The sequence below is a fragment of the Ursus americanus genome, chromosome 23 (assembly GCF_024610735.1).
Source record: "Ursus americanus isolate L20-20 chromosome 23, mUrsAme1.1.p, whole genome shotgun sequence".
NCBI classification, from domain to species: Eukaryota; Metazoa; Chordata; class Mammalia; order Carnivora; family Ursidae; genus Ursus; species Ursus americanus.
Genome location: NC_142149.1, coordinates 12,558,602 through 12,580,982, shown reverse-complemented (window position 1 = coordinate 12,580,982; position 22,381 = coordinate 12,558,602). Strand labels below are relative to the sequence as shown.

The 22,381-nt window shown below is 44.9% G+C and overlaps 1 protein-coding gene across 2 annotated transcripts in view; it reads right to left on the bottom strand.

Annotated features, from left to right (window-relative positions):
- The window catches only part of PRKCA (protein kinase C alpha), a 385,206-nt gene that overhangs the window by 223,629 nt on the left and 139,196 nt on the right, over window positions 1–22,381 (bottom strand). For both annotated transcript variants that reach the window (XM_045814536.2, XM_045814537.2), the window contains exon 3: window positions 10,937–11,019. In XM_045814536.2, the coding sequence (XP_045670492.1) occupies window positions 10,937–11,019 (83 nt within the window). The remainder of the gene's footprint in view (window positions 1–10,936; window positions 11,020–22,381) is intronic.

The following is a 22,381-nucleotide window of genomic DNA, read 5'->3' as shown; positions in this document are numbered from 1 at the left end:
AATCACAATAAGTATTGGGGATATAGAGATGAATAAGATTTAGGGGAAAGAAAATAGTATAACAGGATTAAAATAAGTCTTCCTGTGGCCAGTTGTTACATTAATGACTGGAGTGACCCACCCTTTCCAGCATCCACACTGTGTATGCCTCCCCCTGTGATGCTTAAGTCTGTGTGTCAACTTGATTGGGCCATGAGGTGCCCAGATATTTGGTCAAATAATGGTGTTTCTGTGAGGGAGTTTTTGGATAAGATTAACATTTAAATTGGCGGATGAGTAAAGTAGATTGCCTCCTCTAATGAAAGCCTAAACAGTACGAAAACACTGACAACACCCCCAGCCCCTAAGCAAGAGAGTTCTTTCTGCCCAAGGACTATGAACTAGCACATAGGATTTTTTGTTTGGACCACAAACAAAACACTGGCCCTTCCTGCATCTCGAGTCTGCTGGCCTTTGGACTGGAGCTACACTATTGGCTCTCCCAGGTCTCTAGCTTGCCTGTGGATCTTGGGACTGGCCAGTTGCATAAGCCAATTTCTTATAAGTCTGTGTGACAAATATACGCACAGCCAATTTGTTCTGTATTTCTGGAGAATCCTGACTAACCTACCTTCACAGGGACTCTGGGCTTCTTCGAAAACTACCAGCACCATGTAAGAAGCCTGTGCTGCCCTCCTGGAAAGGCCAACACGGAGAACCAAAGCATCCTGGCTAACAGCCCCAGCTAACAGCCAGTGGAGTCATCTTGTGTGACGCTGCAGGAACCTTTTGAAAATGTTGACATGCGTTACACACACACACACACACACACACACAGAGAGAGAGAGAGAGAGAGAGAGAGAGACACTGCATTACCACCGGCTGGCAATACAAAGGATGAACTAGAGGAGAAACAGTCCAGAGCCAATAAGACCAATTCAGAGACCACGATGAGGCCTTTGGGAAGATGGTGGCTATGAATATGGAGAGGAGAGACAGAGGCAAAGCCCACAGAACTTGGGAGACTGTTTAGATGTGGGAGACAAAGGAGATGGAGACAAGCTAGATGATCCCGAGGCTTCTGGCATGGGAGACTGTGGTAGATGAACCCCTGGTGTTATTTCAACATAGATGAGGGGGAATAAGCACTGGCTTGGGTAGTGGAGGAGAGGCAGGGAGAACAGGCAGCAATAAAGAAAAGAAGGATGGTGTTGTCCATCTTGAGTGTGACACCCTCAACATAACCTGAGCACTCTCTCTCTACATCCAGGAAATTATCTGGGGAATGCAAATTAAGACTATCTAATGTCTGAAGGCAATGTGACACTTATTGGGACAAGGACATTCTCCTTTGAATCTAGCTTTTTCCCTTGGCATAAACTCAAATGTGTTTTGGGAATCTGTTAGATTATAAAATTTGAAATGTTACATGAACAATGATTAGAATGGACCTTCCCACTGTCCATGTCACCTCCTGCTAGTACTAGCTGCCATGATGGTTTGCTCACCGCTCTGGTACAACATATAGAAACAGCTGTCAGAGGGGGTACTTGCCCACTTCTCTCATCGGTCCCAGCCACGATCAAAGGCACATACAGAATTCCTAGTAAGTGGGCTCATTTGATTTTGTTTTTGGCCCTTGGCCTCAGTGTAAATAAACAGATGTAGCAATAATGCTAGCTAGAAAATCCTCTACAAATCTCCCTCTCCTGGCCCCCCAGGAAATGTGCTTCTCTTTTTGTCCAGTCTCCTGCTGGAAATTCATTAAGCAGAAAACAGCCAAGGTGAGGAAGGTACCAGCTAACTGAATGGGACTCCTACTTCAGCTTGTGGAAAGGAGTGACTCACTAAAATCCAGGAACAAGTCTCAGGCATGAGCCAAAAAGCTCTCTGGGCTGGCTTTCAGCTTAGGCTCAAGCCACTTAGAACCAATCTCTCCAGAAACCCAGGGTCCTGGAAAGTACAACCTTCCACCTTCTTGAGAAGAACCCAAGCTAAATCTCCAAATCGCTCTTGGCTCTCACAGATTCCCATCAGCCCCACCTGCTCGGTCTTCACTAGTTCACCTTGTTGGTCTCACTTCTGAATGCTTTTTACTGTCATAATATCGGTGGAACTCACTTCAAGCTTCTCTTACCATATTAAGGTTTCTCAGTCACCCTGACTCCAGATTCTAGTCACAAAAATAGAGCATTTTCACTGGCAGAAAACCTGCCCCTCAGCTGGCTTTGCTGATCAACCCACTTGATACTGAGGAAAGAGAGCAGGTTTGGAAGCAGAGGCGTGGTCCAGAGCTTAATGAACTATTTTCTACTGGATTCCAGCAAGTCATTTAACCAACCCTTGACTTCCACATTTATACAATGGGATTCATATATGCCTAGTGTATTTATGTACGTTATCCACTGAAGTAATTATCCGAATAATTCTTATTCCTGTGCATGACTTCCCACCAAGAATAAGCCATCTGAAGGACTTTTTAACCTTTGCACCCCGCAGTACCTGGCAATAATAAATACCCAGGAAGCGTTTAATGATGGCATACAGTGAATACAGAAAAAGGACCAGACGTAAGAGATACTAAATATACATCAGGTATTATCATGAAGACGCCATTACTTATACGGCAGAATCTCTAGCTCTGGGCTTCCAGGGATTTCAGCTCTAGTAGCAGGCTCCTTAGACATCATTGCCAAATGACAGTTCTCAGGAACAGGTTGATTTGGTTGTTAGTAATATCAGACCGTTCATGATTTACAAAGTCCTTGTACAGGTCAAGAAAAATAAATAAGGAAGCCATCACACTAATTTTTATCCTAACCAGTCAAAAGCTACGGCCCAGTTCCACCATTTTTTACACTCCTAATAGTTAAGACAATGACTTGAAATGGTTTGTGAAAATAGGAAAGTCCATCGAGTATGTTTCTCCGATCCCGCTCTCAAGGTGCCCCAATAATGCTGATGAAATATCCGTTCATAGGTCTTGGGGAGATTGATAGTCCATGTATAGCTAAAACCAGGTAATTCAAACCCAGATATGTACAACTAATGGTCCAATTAGGTTATCAGGCCTTCTTCCGCTTCTTCTGGTTCAACAAATCTCTTTCAAGTATCCATTCTGTGCCAGGCTCTTCCCTGAACTCGTGTTTTTCCAAGGGAAAAGACACAGGGTCTCTCCACGAAGGATTTGCTGTGTAGGCATGATCATGAGGCAGGGCAACAATTTTTTTTTTTTTTTTTTTTTTTTTTTTTTTGGCCAACATGGGTATTAACTAGAAATGCCACCGAGGGGCTACGTGCACCAGTTCCTATATGCTTCACACACACAAGGCTCCTTCAACCCTGATGTCTAGAAACCATTTGTAACGCTCCCAGGAAAATACTCTTTTAACCTTATCAATGTACGGTTTGGACCAAAACCTGTCCCACCCACCTTAATCACTGCCCCTTGTTCAGATCTGGCTCCACTGAACTTGGACACGTCCCCAACCAATCTCACCACACTCTCAAAGGCTGACAATTTGCTCAGAGTGGAGATTTTGAGAAGAATGTGCTACTGGCCTTACATGCCATTCCAAGAGTGGAGTTCCAAAGATGTTTGAGCAGTGGCAACTTAAACCTCTGGATTAAGTTGGAAAGCCCACTGGGTGACTCCCTTGACACCAGGCATTCTGGCACACTGATGAAATGTGAGGCACTATGACCCCCCTCTCCTTACGGGCCAAAACTTGGTAGCTAAAGACAATGCATGTGCCCCCCCCCCAGCTGTCTCCTTTAGTACATCCGAACTGCGGGTGCAAGTCGTTGAGGCTATTTTTAATTCCCGGCTAAATTAATTTGGCGCAAAAGTAGCAGGAGTCCCTTCCCGTGGAGGAAATACTTCTGTTACTGTGAATCTGGTACATAAAATAATCCACCCACTGAAGAGCAGAATTAGCACGGGAGTTTTTTGTTGGGTTTGTTTCCCTGAAATAACTTTTTAAGGTTTCCTGCGGCATCGCAGCACGTGAGGAATGGTACCTGTGGGCGAGTGCGGAGGGCGCTTTCAGGACCCCGCGAAGGCTTCCTCCGAGCTTTGAAGGCTTCCTCCGAGCTTTGTCTAGAGAGAATCCCACCAGGTGACACAGAACACCACGTGTCTCCCCTGCAATTGTTCTTTGAACAGGTCCTCTTGCAAAAGCGTGTCACCTGAGTTTATGTGCCACTGGATAGCAGCATTTGGCAAGAGAGAGAACTCCCTTAAACCAGCAAGAGAAATACCAGAATAGTGGTCCTACTGGTTTGTAAGAGAATTTTGAAAAGAAATAGATCTAAAAATCGTTAAAACCTCTCCAGGAAGTCTTGCCTCCATCTTCTGTAAGGTGCTTTCTCTCTCCCAGCACTAAAACTCAACAGCATTTTCGTTCTTCCCCGGTTACGGCAGTTGCACTATGCAGGCTTATCGTCTCATTATTTGCATGCTCAGCTCATCTTTTTGATTAGGGAGGATGCACCAGGAGGGCAAGAACTGTCTTCACCTTCTCATCTTCATAGCATGAAGCCCTCGGTAAGTATTTAGCGAAGGAATGCCAATGAGGGCTGCAAACAACTTTAAAGACCAAGTTCAACCTTTGTATTAATCAGAAAATGGAGGTCCAGAAGGATTTTCAGCAACTTGGCAGGATTCCCAATTCCCACCCCAGAACTCTTTTGACTTCACTGGGCTGGAATTTTAAGTGCAACTTTTTAAGCACCTGCACCTTTTTACAAATCTCCCTTTGTCAGTTCAGGAATATTCCGAACAGTGTTTCAGGTATACCGGGTTTGCTCACAAAACTGCCTTATTTTCATATTAAATGTAAAAGCACACTTTGAGAAAATAGAAGATTTGCTAATTAAATTTCTACCTTTATTTTAAATGTTTTGAGTTTTGTCGTAAGTGAAGCTCTGAAATGTTGAATTTTAAACAATTCGGCAGCCTTTTTCATTTGCACCGTTTCTAAGACACCGGAAAGAACTCAAGAACAAGAGAATTCTCAAGACCACTGTAACAAAGAGGAAGTAATTTTGCACCTGGACATACAGCCCTCCCCAGGGTCCAGCCCCGCACCAGGTATCACTTTCGGCTCTGTACGATTGTTTCCAGGTCCACTCTAACCATTTATAATCAATGCTCTCGAGCTTCCTCCAATCTTTGCAGACCTGAAGATGTATGCAGATCAGAAGCCAGCCTCCCTGCCTTTTAACAATTTCTTCATTTACGCCCTTCCGAACATTCTGGAAGGCACCCGCTAACTTGTGATGCTGTCCATGTGGATGTCAGTTGTCTCCCAGGTGAGGGACACTAATGACCCAGGAAATTATTTTTAAATCACCTGAATACTGTTTAATTGTATGGCTCAGGCAGAAAAAGCACAAGGTACTACTGGTAATAGTTTCTCCCCAGGCATGCAGGGGCACTGGTGAGAAGGCACAAAGCAAATAAATACGAACAAAAGGAATACAAAAGGGAAGGGGGTGGGTAAGGCTTTGAACAGGACCGTCCCTTCCCCTCTTCCTCAAAGGCTCACAGTTGCAGTACACAGAGCAAATATTCCAAAGACTGTGTTTACAGAGTTGTCTAGCATTTGTGTGGTTTTATACACAGCACAGAAACACTTTTCTCTCGCTACAAAGGGTGTGTGTGAGTGGGCTCTCCGTTTGGGCATTTCAGGGCAGGACTGAGATTGGGAAGAAGGTCTGAAAGGGGTGCTTCGCAATTCTCCCTTAAGGCACACACAGAACACACACAGCATGAAGACAAACGACTGCACACACGCGTACAGACTGGAAGACCTGAAAACCCCGCTCCCCTCTAGCGGGGCGGGCTTCAGGAACAGGGGTTATTTGAGCGGAGATGGTTCTAGCAAGCGGGAGGTACTCCAGACTGAAAGACAAAGGAGCTGGTGAGCTGAAATTTCAAAAGGTGAAGGGCAGGAGTCTGAGGAAGTCCGCCCTCTAGGACCCATTCCCCCACCCACCCCTGCCTCACCCCATCAGAGCCAGAGCAAGGAAGAGAAAAACATCAGCAAGGGGATCAGCAGCAGCCAAAGAAACAACAGTGCTGTCATTTCTTTCCAAGAGCACAAAGCACCTCCCACCCCCACCCCCAAAGGCAAGGCTGGTCCGCGTCCCAGTTTGTGCATTAATGGGGGATGGAGGGGGTGGCAGAAGAAGGGTTAGCTATCTCTCAACAAGGGCCAGTTTTCGTTCTTTGTGGTCTTACAAAATCCTAGACGCGGGGCAGGGGTGCAGGGTAGAGCTCCGAGCTGATTTCTGAGGCCGCACTTTCGGCAGCACAGATCCAGCATCAACTCAGAGCGCCTCTCCAACACCGACTCTTTCATTTTCCTCTCCTCTCTCCTTGCTCCGCTGGGGCTGCACTTCACGCCTGGGAAACGCTTGGCTTTCGTCTCCAGACACGTTGGTAGGGAGCGTCTGGAACGCTGTGCATCCAGAGGAGGTCAGGGAGGGCTGAGGGTGGCCCGACAGGTACGGGGAAGTGGGCGGTACAGGGAGAGGGGTCCTTCGGTCCCTCCATGGAACCCAGACACCCTTTCTCCTCCCCGAGGTTCCTGACACTTCTGCATCCTTTCAACTAGCCTGCTCCTTGAGTTTTGTGTTTTTTTTTTTAAACTTTATTCATTTATTTGAGTGAGGCGGAGAGAGAGAGAGCGCGAGCACGAGCAAGGGGCAGGGAGAGGGAGAAGCAGGCTCCCCCCGCTGAGCAGGAAGCCCAATGTGGGCTTGATCCCAGGACCCCGAGATCAGGACCTGAGCCGAAGGCAGATGCCTAACCGACTGAGCCACCCAGGCGCCCCCTGCTCCCTGAGTCGTGAAGATGATCTCTGTTCAGAACTATTTCCCTCTGGTTCCTGTAATGTGGGCAGTGCTAACTTCACACTTTTCAGTACCTGTCTTTTCATCCTGAAGAGGCAAGACCAGGTACAGCCTCGGTGCACTGCACAGGGCCTGTCCCTTCCTGGTCTCTGTGCGGGAACGCCCTCAATCTGCAGGGCTAGCATGGTGAAGCAGCACAGGACCTGTGTGCACCTTAAGCACTCGCCATGTAGGAAACAAATCATCTAGAAACTTTTAGATTTTCGGGGGGGGGGGGCGGGGAATGCTTAAGGTAGTTTCTTCTCTTAAACTGTATTTTGTGTTTCCCGATCCTTGCGTTCCATTAAGTGGCCTTTCCCATGCCCTTGAGCACTCCCCTCGATGTGTGACCAGAACTTTGAGGGATTACACCCAGGTAGTAGCCAGCAACTTCTCCACTGACAGCAGGACCAGGCCATGGTGCCCCCTCTTTCCCTTTGTGGCCTTGAGGCAACCACAAACCTCCTGGCCCTCAAGGGCCATGACACAGTGCCCCCGGATCATTTACATCTTTCTTCTCTATGCTTCGGTCTCCTCATCCATAAAATAAAAGTTAACCTAGATAAGTCTTCAACACCCCCTTTCAACTCTAATTCTACGACTTTAAAATGCATTCCAAAAAAGATAAAATAAGAAAATCCTACCATCGCATCTCAGCACTGTGTCCTGACACCTTCGTGCTTTTCCAGCTATCCCCCTCTGCAGTTCCTTCTGGGCATCTTGCGGATTTGTTCAATAAATAAAATCACCTTGCACACAGACCGCAGACACTTCTCATCCCCTGGCTGCACAAAGCCCTAATCATCGGCCTCTTAATGCCAACAACCAAAAGGCAAATTTTCTCCTTGGAAGAAAACACACAGACTGTTCAAGTATATATATATATTTTTTGATTTAGGAGAAAATCATCTCTTATCTTTTGCAGACATTAAAACATGAGACTAAGCGTCTACAGCAGGTCAACACAACAGGGAGTAGGGACAGAGCTCAGATGAACACAACAGATTGCAGGCGTGTGTCCCATTGTATCACAGGACGTGCAGATCGTCACTAAGGCTTCCTGCCTGGCTTGGGGATCTAGGAGTAGGGTGGCCACATAATGATCATCAAAACAGGGTAAGAACGTAACACACATTAACTAATCTGTAGCAGGTGTAAACCAAGACTTCCCATGTAAACGAGACAGTCCTGCGCAAACTGGGATGTGTATTAACTATCTACGTGTAGTAACAAAAGCTTACAGAGTTCATGACATAAGCAGAGAGCTGGCCTACAGCCCTTCCAGGAAATTGCTAAAACAGCATCACTCTGTCTTCCTCCTACTTCTCTGCCTGCTCCAACTTGGTCTCCCCCTCCTTCCCTGCCCTCCCTCTTCCATCCAACCCACTAGAGTTCTCCTCCGTGCTCTTTTCTTCTCATTCTATCTACTCCCTTTCTCTAGGCAAGAGCATCCACACCCCAAGCTTCAAACTAAGAACAGAGGAATCTGAACCTTCAGAAGGACACACCCCACTTCCGACCTCCACACTTGTGCTCATAGACAGGTGTCTTCTCAACGTCAGACTTCTCAAACTGCCCATGTCCAAAGTGAAACCCTTGATCTGCCCTACCCCATATTCCCAAATACATTCTCCCTCCATGTTCTGATGGCCTCCATCCATTCATAGGTTTGGGCCTGAAGCCCAAGAGTTTTTCCTTAACACCTCCATCTCCTTGACCCCCACCAATGGCAGAGAGCAGCTGATTCAGCTCCTAAATGTATCCTGAATGAGTTCAGCTCTGCCCAATCGTCATTGCTGCCACCTCCCCCAAGCTCCCACCACCTTGCCCCCCATGCTGATGCTTCTTGCTTTGTTGGTATTCCCCATCTTTACCCGCCCACCAAGACCCACTTCCTAACCCAGTCTATTTTCCATAAGGAAACCAGAGAAACCCTTACACCCTTCCAAACAGGATCAACATCCTTCCTAATTTAAAGCCTTTCTCTGGATTTCTAGTGTTCCTAAGATTGTGTTCAAAATCCTCAACTACACCTCCAATGACCCACTTGCTCCTTCTCTCTCCCACACAGAACTTCCCACTTCAGTGTTTTCTCACTTGCTTTTCCCTTTGCCTGAAACCTTCTTTCACGGGGCTCCTTATGCCCCAGCACACACACTCATGCACATCCCCTTCTGCCTGCCTACCTCCTATTTGTTCCTGAAGCTTGGATTAATGCCATTTCCTTGGGAAAGCCTCTGACCACCAAGAGTCGGTCCCTTGGATGAACACACTCAGGGAACCTCTACCCTATTTTAATTAGTGATATTTTCCATATCTATCTTCCCCTATTTTAAGTACTTAATAACAAGTATTTCGGACACTTCACTGAGCTACCCAGGTGTCCCACTTGTAATTTCGGCTCAGGTCATGATCTCAGGGTTGTGAGACTGAGCCCCGCACTGGGCTCTGCACTCAGTGGGGAGATCTGCTTGAGATTCTCTCCTCCCCCTCTCTGCCTCTACCCCTACACTTCCCTATGCATGCACACGTGTGCTCTCAAATAAATCAATCTTTAAAATGAATAGACAGATAGTACTTAACCAAAAGAATGAAGAAGGGGAAGGGGAGAGGGGTCAGGCAATAACTACTCTCCTGTGGCCTACGAACTCCACCCCACCCCCACCCCACCCCATTCCTGCTGGAGCCAAAATGGGAGAATCAAAGGATGGGTTCAGAATAATGAGCAGGGTGGCCAAAGAAACACCATGTGATGCTTGAGGCCAACTTCCAGGAAAGCTGGTATTCTTCATCTATTTTTACCTCTAAGATGCCAAAAATGGAGACAATATTTCAGGAAGAAGGGGAATGTGCAAGGGTCGGGTGGAACACACTACTTTTTGTATGTAGGTGGGTCGGTCATGGACATGGGCTTTCTGGTCCGTGAAGACAGAGAACAGGATGATCTTTGAGGCTCTGGGGCTCCCAAGTTCTGGGGCTCCCAGCGGTGGCTCTGAGCCCAAGGCTCCTGCTCTGTGTGGCTTCCATCGGTATCTTAACCAAAACGCAGCATGTTTCCACGCAGCCAGGGCGCAATGGTAAGTTCCTTCATTACATGTGCTAAAACAACGCAAAGGTGAACCCTTCAGAGCTCACCATGAGTATGCCCTCCTCAGTAAAGGGAAGAATTCAGCCCTGCCTGCACTGACAAAGCCACCTTTGAAATCTGTGTCTCCTGATGGGAACAAGAACCAAAGGTAGGAACCACACTTGGAGCACCTAGTTTAAGTATTAGTGACTGAAGTAATCCAACAAAAGCAATTCAGAATAGAAAGGTCTCCTCTTCCAGGCCTCCCCTGCAATTTTTTTTTCCTGTTAAAATATTTTCCACATAACAGCCCAATTTTCCACTCAATGCATTTTAGATATTGGGATTTCCCATGCCTTCTGACTCCCACTCTCCTTTACTGATCCCATTTTTCAGTAAACAAGAGATGCAAGAGAGATGCTCACTAGAGACAGGCAGAATGAGGGCGCAAATAAAATTGTGTTCACACATGGGCAGCTTCAGAGATCGGTTGTTCAGTGGAATGGATGCTAAATTATTTAAATCAACAGCAGCATTTATAATACATCATGAAAAGGCAGCAAGGATCTCATGAAGTCAACTAGGAAGAGGTGGTTACACTGACCCAAAGCAAGGACAGTCCTGTTAGTCAACAAACAGTTAGGGCGAACCGTGAAGGGTGATTTACGTTTGTTGTGAAATTTGTCAACATCTTCAGAAAAGAACCACACTGTGTTTGTGAAAGCTCCTACTATAAAGTTGGTGGATTTAGCCCATGTGGTTGCCCACAGTGGAAGAGTAGAAGCTAACAAATTCTTCTCCAGCCCTGAAGTAGTCCTGCCAGGGCTCCGAAGGACTAAAGATCTGTTCATTGGTATGAGCCGAAGTTGTAGAGAACTCACTGACGAGTCTTCCCGTTAAGAGTATGTGCCAAAACAACACTTGTACAGGCATAAAAAGAGGTGAAGTCAGAGATCTGCACTATCATCAAATAATACTTTCCAGGCTACTTACGTCGGTGTCGGGTCCCTTATCCGCACCCGGACAAGAAAAAGTGACAAATTCATGGCACCTCTTGTGAACCACAAAACAGCAAACTGGTGGAGAGAAAAGAAAACTAAAATTAGTAATTTAATACACAAGCTTTGTTTTCCAAAACAGGGCTACGTCCCTTTAGAAGTCCGTTTAATTTCACTATAGACAGAATCTCAAACAGCAATCAGAAGGCATTTTATTCAAGATTCAGCAACATTTGGTATTAATTGGACTTACAGATAAAGGCACCATAAAATGTCAGGTGAGAGAGGGCCCAAGGAGACCTAAACCCTAGTTCCTATTTTCTAAAGTTGGGGGTGGGGGGTGGGCAGAGATCGTAAGACACTTTCCCAAGATATAAACCATAAATCAAAATTTCAACTACTTTGCACTGTCTTATACCAATATACACACATGCATAGAAAGGTCTAACACATCATACCCTGGGCGGGGGGCGGTGTGGGAAGAAAAAAATAACAGATCACATATAGAAAGATATTTATGTGGGTTGCAGAACTTCTTCAGCAGAATTCTGAATTCAAAGAACTCATTAAGACACAAACCCAGAGGGCGCCTGGGTGGCTCCGTTGGTTAAACATCTGCCTTCGACTCAGGTCATGATCCCAGGGTCCTGGGATCAAGCCCCACATCGGGCTCCCTCTCCCTCTGCCCCTCCCCCTGCTTGTGCTCTCTCTCCCCCTTGTCCACTCCCACTCTATCTTAAATAAAATCTTAAAAAAAAAAGACAAACCCAATCTACAGAAAATAGCCTTTGAAATGAAAAGAAAAAAAAGGCAAACACCTTCACACCATCTTGCACATGCACGCTTGTCACAGATGCTGTCACCAGTTGAAGGAAGTCCCCACAAATCTACCACATCTCCTACGGAGCAAATATTTTCCAAGTTCAACATGGTTTTAGTAAATATTCAGGATGGATCAATAAAAGAACTGTTACAGAAATTAATAAGCAATCCCCTAAGAGGTTTTATGGATAGTATAATATGGAGGATCCAAAAAAAACAAAAAAACAAAAAAACCATAAACAACCTGGTTAGTCCTTCCTCAGGAGCTTGAAGCTTACCAGAGCATATGACCAACTACTCCACTCTTCTTTGTTGAACAACTCGCTAAAAAAAAAAAAAAAAAAAAAAAAAAAAAAAAAAAAAAAAAAAATACCCCCATAATAGTGGGTAAGCCCTGAGTCTGTTCCACAGAAGGAAGGCTAGAGCTTCCCAGACTCAGGCTCTTTCCTTCCCTGCAACAATACCACAACTCCCTGCCCATGTGGCCATGGACAAAGGCAACTGAAGACAGTCATTCTAGTGAGGGGGAGAAGGCGGCAGGTTTGCAGAGATCCCGAGAGGAGAGCAAGTACCAAGCCTCGTGCTCAGAAAGCAAGCAGAGGGCCTGGAGTGGCCACGAAGACATTCAGAAGGTTTTGGTAAGCGTCAGGAGCCACTGAGAGGTTTGAACAGGAGTAATATGGACAAAACCAATGCTTCAGAAGGGAAAGTGGTGGCAACAGGAAGAATTTAATGGACTAGATTTGGGCCATGAGGCCCAATTAGAAGCCTCTTGTCTAGTCTACAAATGAAAGTAATTGCCCATTATTCAGTCTGCTAAGAAATGGAAATGATAGATGCCAGAGATATTGCAGAAGACTTGACTTGCCAACGGAACAGATACTATGAGCATCCTATTATGTGTCATTTATGATGGGTCCCCTCACGTTCAGTATCTGAGTCCTACGTAATATGCGTCAATATCTACATTCTATCAAACAGAAAATATCGTTTCCCCTTTCCTTCTACTGTGTCCTAAGCCATTGACAGGAGCAGAAAAGATGTAAGAGGGGATGCCAAGATTTTATACATGGGTGATAGGAAAATGAGTACATGAAAGGAATTACATATATATTTAATATATATATATATATACTACATATAAGTATGTGTGTGTGTTTTAGATATAGAAAATAACCAGAGGATGAAGATGTAGGTATGCCCTGTCAGGGTAGTGGATAAAGGATGGTTGTTTTCTTTTAAAATAGTTTTCTTTTAAGATGGTCATAGTACAATATTCACTATAAAAATATTTCTGTAAAAAAAAAAAAAAAAGAAGAAGAAGAAGATGGGCCTCATATGAGCAGGCAGCGTTGGCCATAGGAGGGAACCATGCATAGGAAACGGACAACACAAGAGGTCCTGAAGAGCATCCTTTTGGAAGCAGAGACGCCCGAGTGAAGGGTTCTCCCTGGCTGTCTGCCCCACCCACCACACCTGCCCACCAGGAGGGCAGGAGAGGACGGAGAAGTGATGGAGAGCCAGCTCCCAGGCTGCCCCAGCAGGCCCAAGACACTGCAAAGGGCAGCACTTAGCTCCTCCAAGCCCTCAGAGCAGCTTTTCCCACAATGTTTCTGCTAAAAGCATCTCCACTGCAACCCTCTCCAAGGATGGATAGATAATAAAGCAGAGCTGTGATGGCACAAATTAATCTCATCTGCTCACTCTCCCCAGGCACAAAGTCATCGCTCACTCACTGGAATTAGAAAGATAAATTACGAAAGGAAAAGGGTCACAGGAGCATTATTTCCTCATCATAGTTTATTATGGATATGGTGTTTTGAAGGGAAAATGAGCCTTCAGATTCCCTACTTAATCGTTCAACATATGGGGGTTTGTTGTTGTTGTTGTTGTTGAAGAAAAACCACCTCTGCATTCAGGCGAACACTTACGAAAACCTGTATTTATCAAATCCATTTGGATGATTTTTTGTATCTGTTCTTTCCATTCCCATTTACCTGTCAATGCAATTATAAATCTCAACCCACAAGTATTTCTACTGTATGCCTCAAAAAAGTCTAATACCCAATTTTATCCCAAGAAGCTCCAGGCCCTCAGCACACAGTATAATTTTCAGGGGACAGAGAAAGTCCCACTTACCCCCAAAACTACTTCCTCCTAGCCTACCTCAGCTGCCCCCCTCCCTCCTTACACATGAAAGTCACATCTAGAAAGGACTAGATTCACCCAACAGGAGGTGGAGAAAGGGATGCTATGAGAGCTGCTCATGCCTGTGAGCTGTCGGGAAGATAAAGACCGTGTAAGGCTTGTTCAAAGACTCACGATGCAGAATGACGACCTTCAGAGAAAGAAGAAACAACCCTGTCTAGGTGAGTATAAGGAGAGAAAGCCCAGTTAGCCCCCTTCTCCTATCCCACCCCTACCCCAGGGGCAGGGAAGAGGAGCCCTGCCTTGGCAGACTAGGGCTGCATACAGCTTTTGTCTGGGAAAGACCATCCCGGAAAGCTGAGCCAACGGTCAGAGATCCCAAAATGATGGCTGGTGGGCCTTGACCTTTGGTGTCAAGTTCCCAACTAAATTGGATAATGCATATTTTGTAAGACAGTACAATGCAAACATATAAGAAGTCTTACTAGGGTAGCTGAAGAATGAGGAATAGATTGGCTCGATAATACAGGAGAATGTATCAGGTTTACCAGGAGATGGTCAGCATAGTGTTTCCCCGGGCTAAAAATTAGGAGCGGTTTTTATTTTTTATTTCCACAATTCTAAAGGTCTTCATCTCACCATGCTGTATGGCGCCAGGGGAGTCGGGGAGAGCTGGGGATAAGGCAGTTCTGTCACACGGTGTGGATTTCGTACATATTTGTCTGAACTTGGCAGGCAGGAAGTGGAGACGCACATCCCAGCAGATCCCTCCCGCTCCATCGTCTGTCCTGGATCTGGAAACTTGGTGCTTAAACAAGACTTTGCTTAAGCAAGCACAGGCTGGCCAATCAAATGAGGATGAAGTCCCATTTTCCAAGACTTTGGGGCACGTCTGCTTATAGAACCAAATGATGGGATTTAAAACATGAAGCTGTCCGGCAGCTTAAAGTCACAAAGTAGATCTTCATTCAATTATTTTCTAAGCACAAAATCGCTTTCCTCTAATCCTCTATGTGATATGCTTATGCTGCCCAACAGTGACGGATGACACGTGAAATGCACAAATCACACGAAGGAAATGACGTGGGAGGACAAAAAATAAAGAGCAGAGGCTTGGCCAGATAATGATTCTTAACATTACCTGGCTTTAAAATGGAGAGTGTTTCATCGAATGATCCGTATCACATGCTCGTCTTACTTACGGAAGTAAGCTAAATGGAAATTAAGGAGAACGTTCACCATCTGTCAGAAGTAGATTTCCAAGACAGACTAAAGCTCACCTATGTTTGGCACAAGAATTCATAATGATTTCTAAAATACAGAGGTGTGTGGTGATGCTGCCGTGTGGATGTTAACAGTGGTTCTCAGCCGTGCTCATGAAAATGAGCAAAACCCAACAAAGAACAATCTGAAAGCCAAACAGTCAGAGAGAAACACTCCCTTCTGATACTGCACCCCCATGAATTTGATCAGAATTGATTTAACTATAACAGTCTTGGCTCACTAGACACTCCTGGAGGGACAGGAGAGGGCTTGCTTTCCGCACCAAATGTCATCACGCAGATGGAGGACTTGGGGCTCTTGATACTAGACAGTGTTCTCCAGAGTGATCCTGGGCAAGCAGCAAGCCCAGAGACATTTTCTATGTTTCATTTAAACAGAGCTTTACCGGGGGGGGGGGGGGGCGAGCATGGCGAACACATAAAGAAATCAGGGATGGCTACCTGCTCGTGAATGCAAACTGCTCCTTACAAGTGCCCCCAACACGGGTCCTACGTAAATCAAGTAGATGCAGCAACAGCTCCGACTGGAGAGAAAATTCTAATTGAAGGTGATTCGTCACCACCTCATACCCACTAGGAAGACTATTAAGAAAACAGAACAACATGTGATGGAGAGGATGAGGAGAAACTGGAACCCTCGTCCATCGCTGGGGAGACTATAAGACGGTACAGAAGGTAAACACAGAACTACCCTATGATCCAACAATTCCACTTCTGGGTCGAAAACAGATATTTGCACACCTATGTTTCACAGCAGCAGCATCCGTAATAGTCACAGGTGGAAACAACTTATATGCCCACCAACAGATGAATGGATAAGCAAAATGCAATATATCCTTATGATGGATTATTTGGCCTTAAAAGGGAAAAATTCTGACACCTGCTACGACATGAACCCTGACAGTATTATGCTAACAGAAAGCAGCCAGACACAGACAGACAGACACTGTCTGGTTCCACTTACATGAGGTACCCAGAATAGTCAAACCCAGAGACGGAAGGTAACACAGAGGTTATCAGGGGCTGGGGAAGAGGACTGGGGCATTAGCACTGAACGGGTGGAGTTCTATTTGGGACAATAGAGCGCTCTGGAGATTGACGGTGGTGATGGCTGCACATGGCACTGTGAAGGCGCTGGACGCCACTGAACCGTATACACGAGATGATCAAAACGGGAAATCTTAGGGTATGTAGATTTTACCACAATAAAGTTTCATTCATCAACCTGCAATGATATTTATGAAATTATGAGACACAGCCTTGTAGTCCTGCTTCTGTGAATTTTCTGTGGTTATTTTTGTTCGCACTTGAACTAGTTATGAAACCAAGAAAGACTTATTTCCTTCCATTGCATAAAATTCTTAATAAAGGCAATGACCAAATAGAGTGGGGACATGGTGAAATTCAGAGCAGAGGATTCCCAGGACCGCTGAGGACCAGAGAGGTGTCCCACCAACCCTCCCATCTCACTCAGCAGCGGTCAAAGTCAATAATGCTGATGGAGACCAGGACCTTTACACTGAAGGCCTGGCTCTTTTACTAAATCCTTGTGACAGTGATGTTCCGCCCATGTGTAAATGGGACCCTATTTACACCGGACATGAATCGCCATGTTCACAGAAGAGAAAAAATATATACTACATATATCACTTTCCACTTCTCTTCAAGAAATCTTTTCTTTTCCTTTTCACCCTCACGTCTGTATCGTTTCAAATTCAGGTCAGAGTCATTTAAAATGGAACATATGCATAAAAACTCCCTGCTACCCAAAATTAACGGGAGAGGGTACACATTATGTAACAAATCCCAAATTCAAGGAAAAAACCTACTATAGTTAATCGTCTGACACTGTTTAGAACATAACACTGGTAGCTAGCTGAGTTTCCTCGAGGTCCTTTTTTTAAATACATGAATGGCTGCCATCATGTGAGGTGGTTTTAATTAAATTTTGCTTAGCTGGAAGGCATTAATGAAAGGTAGCGTCACATCAGGACACAATGAAATGAAAATCTCTAAGGCAAGTGAACCACTTTCAGCTTTGTAGGGAAAGTCATGAAAATTTGAGCTTATGTTATATTTGCATGCTCAAAGAAAATTATTGGTTTCAGATTTGTAACAATGAAAACAGTCTTCTCGTGGGATACATGCTCAAGCTGTAGGAAAACAAATCAAGTAAATGTGCTTTATCACATACTACTAGAAGGGATGACATTTTTCAGGAAGCACAGACTCTGCCTCTAAGAATTTGTGCACATACTCCCAGTAAACTCTCAAAGCCCCCAGTATTCCCATTTCTGATCAGGCACACACCCCCGCCCCCCCGCCAGGAGAATCACCTTTAACGTTTTCCTCTTCTCTAATGTCACCAAGTCCTACTGATTTTATTTATTTATTTATTTATTTATTTATTTTATTTTATTTATTTATTTATTTTTGCATTCCTTCCTGGTTGGATTTGAGATACATTTTGGAGAAAGCTCAAAGACAGAATAGGAGGTATAAAAGAAAGGGGCCCCCCTGGTTACTGGTCAGAGAAACTGGGCAAACAGTGTTGCCATCTTGCAACCAAGAGTAGAAACAACGTGAAACAGCACGTAACACCAAGGAGAAAGAAAGAAACCAGATCTCTGTGTTGGCGTTCGCTTCTAGACTTCAGATATGGGAGCTGTCGAAGACCCTTTCAAATATTCATTTTCTTTATATATACATATACCTCCATGTATACAGTATACTTGAATACATAAGATCATATCACACACACTTTTCCAGTTTATGCCAGCATGCATGCAGTGTTCTGTACTTGCAACCAAAAGATACCTAAAACAATAAAGGGAGAACTGGCAGATTGTGGGAAATGAACGGAAGAGGCTGAGAGGTAAGAATGAACTGGAACCTGGAAACTTGCAGCCTCGGCCACCTGCTCGAGGGAGTTACATAGGCTGAAGAGACAGGACTGTATGGTTTTAGACAAAGGGAGTACCCCCATCCTGCTGGGACATCCAAAGAGATGTGTCAGGCAAGCAAGCAGAACCTCAAGCTTAGAGGTCAAAAGGCAGCTGGGGCCTGCAGACCAAATCTGGAGAGGCATCCGCATAGCTGAGAGCTGATGGGAAAATGGCAGATGAACTCCAAGGAGTAGGGAAGAGCCCTGGGAACACCCACATATGTGGCTGATGGTGCAAAGGAGGTGGTGGCTTGGGAAGTGACAGGACAGAGTCCTGACTCTGGGGCCTGAGGGAAGATGAATTTCAACAACAGCTGGGCAATCACTGGTATAAAGGATTCTTTCAGAGCCAAGGAGAAAAGTTGAGATTTGAGGATAAGATTTGGCCCCTCATGGCCCAAAAGCCACACACTTAGAAGAAGGCAGATAATGACAGCAACACTTATGCCAACAGGTCCTTGATACACAGCCTCCCTTTTACTTATTCCCATATTCTTCAACCTAGAACTGAAATGGGATGGGCTTCTCTGATGCCATTAATATACAGCAGCAACGCCGTCTTAATTCCTTAAGCAACTATCATATAAAGGCCCAGCAGTTTTATAGGAAAACAAAAAAAATCCCTCAAAGTGTATGACAAATCAGGCAAACATGTTTGAAGGGAAATCCTAAGGCTTGACTTTTAAGCTCAGATCCGGCAGAGTTTTTGTGATTTCGAAATCATCTAAAGAACACAACTTCCCTTTAAGGTTCGTAAAGGCATATCAAACCTCCGTAACCTAGCAATATGACTTCCAATCTGAACACTGGCCCCAACATGCACTTCAGGTATCCTCTTTTGACCCTAAAAAGAAACTGCATCCGTTCTACACAAGACTACCAAGCCTGTAATCCCAGACTTTTCTCGGCAATATTTTCTTCGAAGATTTTTTTTTTTAAAGATTTTATTTATTTATTTATTTGACAGAGAGAGACAGCCAGAGGGAGAGGGAACACAAGCAGGGGGAGTGGGAGAGGAAGAGGCAGGCTCCTACTGGAGAAGCCTGATGTGGGGCTCGATCCCAGAACGTTGGGATCACGCCCTGAGCTGAAGGCAGACGCTTAACGACTGTGCCACCCAGGCGCCCCTCGAAGATTTTTTTTAAACAGGTAGGTTCATAGCAGAATTGAGTGCAAGATAAAGAGATTCCATAGACTGGTCCCCACACAGGCACAGCTTCCCCCACTGTCAACAGCCCCACCAGAGAGGTCCGTTTGGGACGACTGATGAACCTCACCGACACATCATTCTCTCCCCACATCCACGGTTTGTATTAGGGCTCACTGCAGTACTTTCAAGTCTTTCATTTTTTCAGTCTCCAAGGACTCAAACTGGGGTCTGAGAGAGACTTGGGAGGAGTTAAGAAGTTGAGCTGGACTCTAGAACCCTGTTCTTTGCCTTCCCTCCCTCCCCCTTCTAGTCTAAAACCTTCTTATTCTAGTGGATCACGACCTGCTTCCTTTGCTCGGGAGTAACTGGCGTCTAAGAGCATGGGTCTGACTTGTAAGGAACCCAAAACTACACTCTCAGCAAAATGCATACCACTTCACAGCACCTCAAGCCTCTCCCAGAATGGCAGGCCAAAGAAACCTCAGCTCCGGAACTTGGGAAAACGGTAGGTGGTAAAAACACAATGCAAATGAAGAATGGACTCTGCAGTGTAGATGAAACCTCTAAATCTATAGCTTAATTCCATCCAGTTTGGGGTGGGTGCTCAGCAGGGATACACCTGTTTCTTACTGGGGTTGTAAAAAAGCTACATTGTGATACAATGTTGGAAGAAATATTCTGGAGACTACAAGAGGTAATGAAATGGAAGGAATCTCTTTTTCTGTCTCTAAATGTGTTTTTCTGAGTGTCTATGTATCTTTCTGGACAAGCCCTTTGGGGGAATACCACTCATCCTTTATTCATCCAATTATTCAGCAAATATTTATTGAGCACCTACTATAAACCTATACGCTGTAAGACCTGAAGGCCAAGGGGTGGCCAAGACAGTTTCTGCTCATAGGGAAGCTCAGGGTCTAAAGAGAAAAACACATAAAGGAGCAGGGATGTCATATCCTCTCTTCCTTACTCCTCTGCCTCTCTATCCCCTTTATCTTCTACTTTTTTCCTCCTTTAATTCATTATAACGTAAAATCCAGGATTTTGTAGTATTTTTCACTGGATAGCTTTACCTTTCTCCATTTTAATATTGCAAAATATAACCTCTATTATCTTTAAAAAATTTAGACAAATGGAAATACACAATGTCTGTAATTTGCTCCAACAGACTCCAGCAAGGGGCGGGGGCAGATGAAACAAGATTGGTAAAAGTCAACAATTACTAAAGCTATGAGATGGGTATATGGTCTATTCTCACTACCTTTGCAGGTATTTGGAAATGTACCCAATAAAAGGCTAAGAGAATGAACAGTTACATGGGTTTTTACCCCTGTGTTTAAACTCTTCTCCTGCCCCCCCATTAGTCAAAGGTCATTGAGAAATCAAGACAATATTGACAAAAAGCTGCTTAGAAAAAAAACCAGAACAGAGACTTCAAAAATAAGTTATTTTTATACCTAGTATGTCAAGAACAATCTCACAGTTCTTTCATAGGACAGAGTTTAGGATCCTCTAACAGTTGTCTTTCTAGCTACTCTCTGAAGCACACTCAGTGTAATTTATTATTTCTACCCATCTCTCCTATGCAAATTGCCAAATAAAAATGTCATCTGATTGTTTCGGCATTAGTTGAATGTTGTTATGAGTTGAATTGCCCCCTCCCCCAGCCCCCAAATTCATATGTTGAAGTTCTAATCTCCAGAATCTCAGAATGTGAAATTATTTAGAAACAGGGTTGTTACAGATATAATTCGTTAAGATGAGGTCATACTGGCATGGGGCGGGCCCTAATCTAGTGAGACTGGTATCCTTATAAAAAGGGGAAATTCAGACACAGACACACAGGAATACCATGTGAAGATTATAGGCAGAAATTGGGCTGATGCTTCCACAAGCCAAGGAATTCCAACGATTACCAGCAAAACACCAGACATGGGGAGGGTCATTTTCCCTCACTGTCATCAGAAGAAATCAACCCTGCTAAGAACCATAAGCTCAGATTTCCAGCCTCCAAAACTGAGACAAACTTGATTAAGCCACCCAGTTTGTGGTACTTTGTTAGGTTAGAGCAGCTTTAGAAAACCAATATATGGAGGCACCTGGGTGGCTCAGTTGGTTACACACCCGACTCTTAGTTTCAGCTCAGATCACGATCTCAGCATCATGGGATGGAGCCCTGCAACAGGCTCCACACTCAGTGATGAGGGAACGGAAGGCAAGCTTGAGGACAAAGCAGAAGCGGACACCTTGCAAACCCCCCCCCCCCAACCCATGGGATGTATGCAACATTCCTCAGGCACTCCTGGCTGCCCTAAAGGACAAAGTAACAGTCCTTACTACCTACAGCCCATTGACAAGTCCTTGAAACAGGCATGGTGACATTCTTCTAGGAACTCAGCTGCCTCGATGTTAATACTTTGCTAAGGGCAAAAGGCAGTCCTAGCCTGACCCCCTCCCCTCCAAGATCCTGTAAGTCTACTTTAACATATAAAAATTCCTTTGGAAACTTCCTTTATCTCTAACCCCCCCAAGATACGTATTGGCAATCATCCCCCAAGCATATGGCCCACCGATATACATCTGAAGGGTCTCATGACTTAGGTTTTATTAGACAGTAATAAATGACCTTTTCCCAACAGCTAGCCCCCTCAAGGTCCTGGAGACCTTGCTTCCAAAATTCCTTAGAGACTTATGCTATCCCTAACCCCCTCCCAACTTGAGGGTATATAATGGGCCATTCCTCACAACCCGGGGCAGCAGCTCTTTCTGCCCACGGGTCCTGTCCCCGTGCTTTAATAAACCACCACTTTGCACCAAAGATGCCTCAAGAATTCTTTCTTGGTCGTCGGCTCCGGACCCCACCCTGCTGAACCTCACCTGTACCTCACCATCAGCACAGTCTGCTTGTCCCTCTCCCTCTGCTCCTCCCCCAGCTCATGTTCATTCACTCTCTCTAAAATAGATAAAATCTTAAAAAATATATATGTAAACCAAGGCAGTTTCTAGAAAAGATTCAATAAACGAAAATTTTAATCAGAACTGTGTGTCGTCAAGAAAACCACAACACCCCACTTCTCAAATGGAGCCCAAGTTATT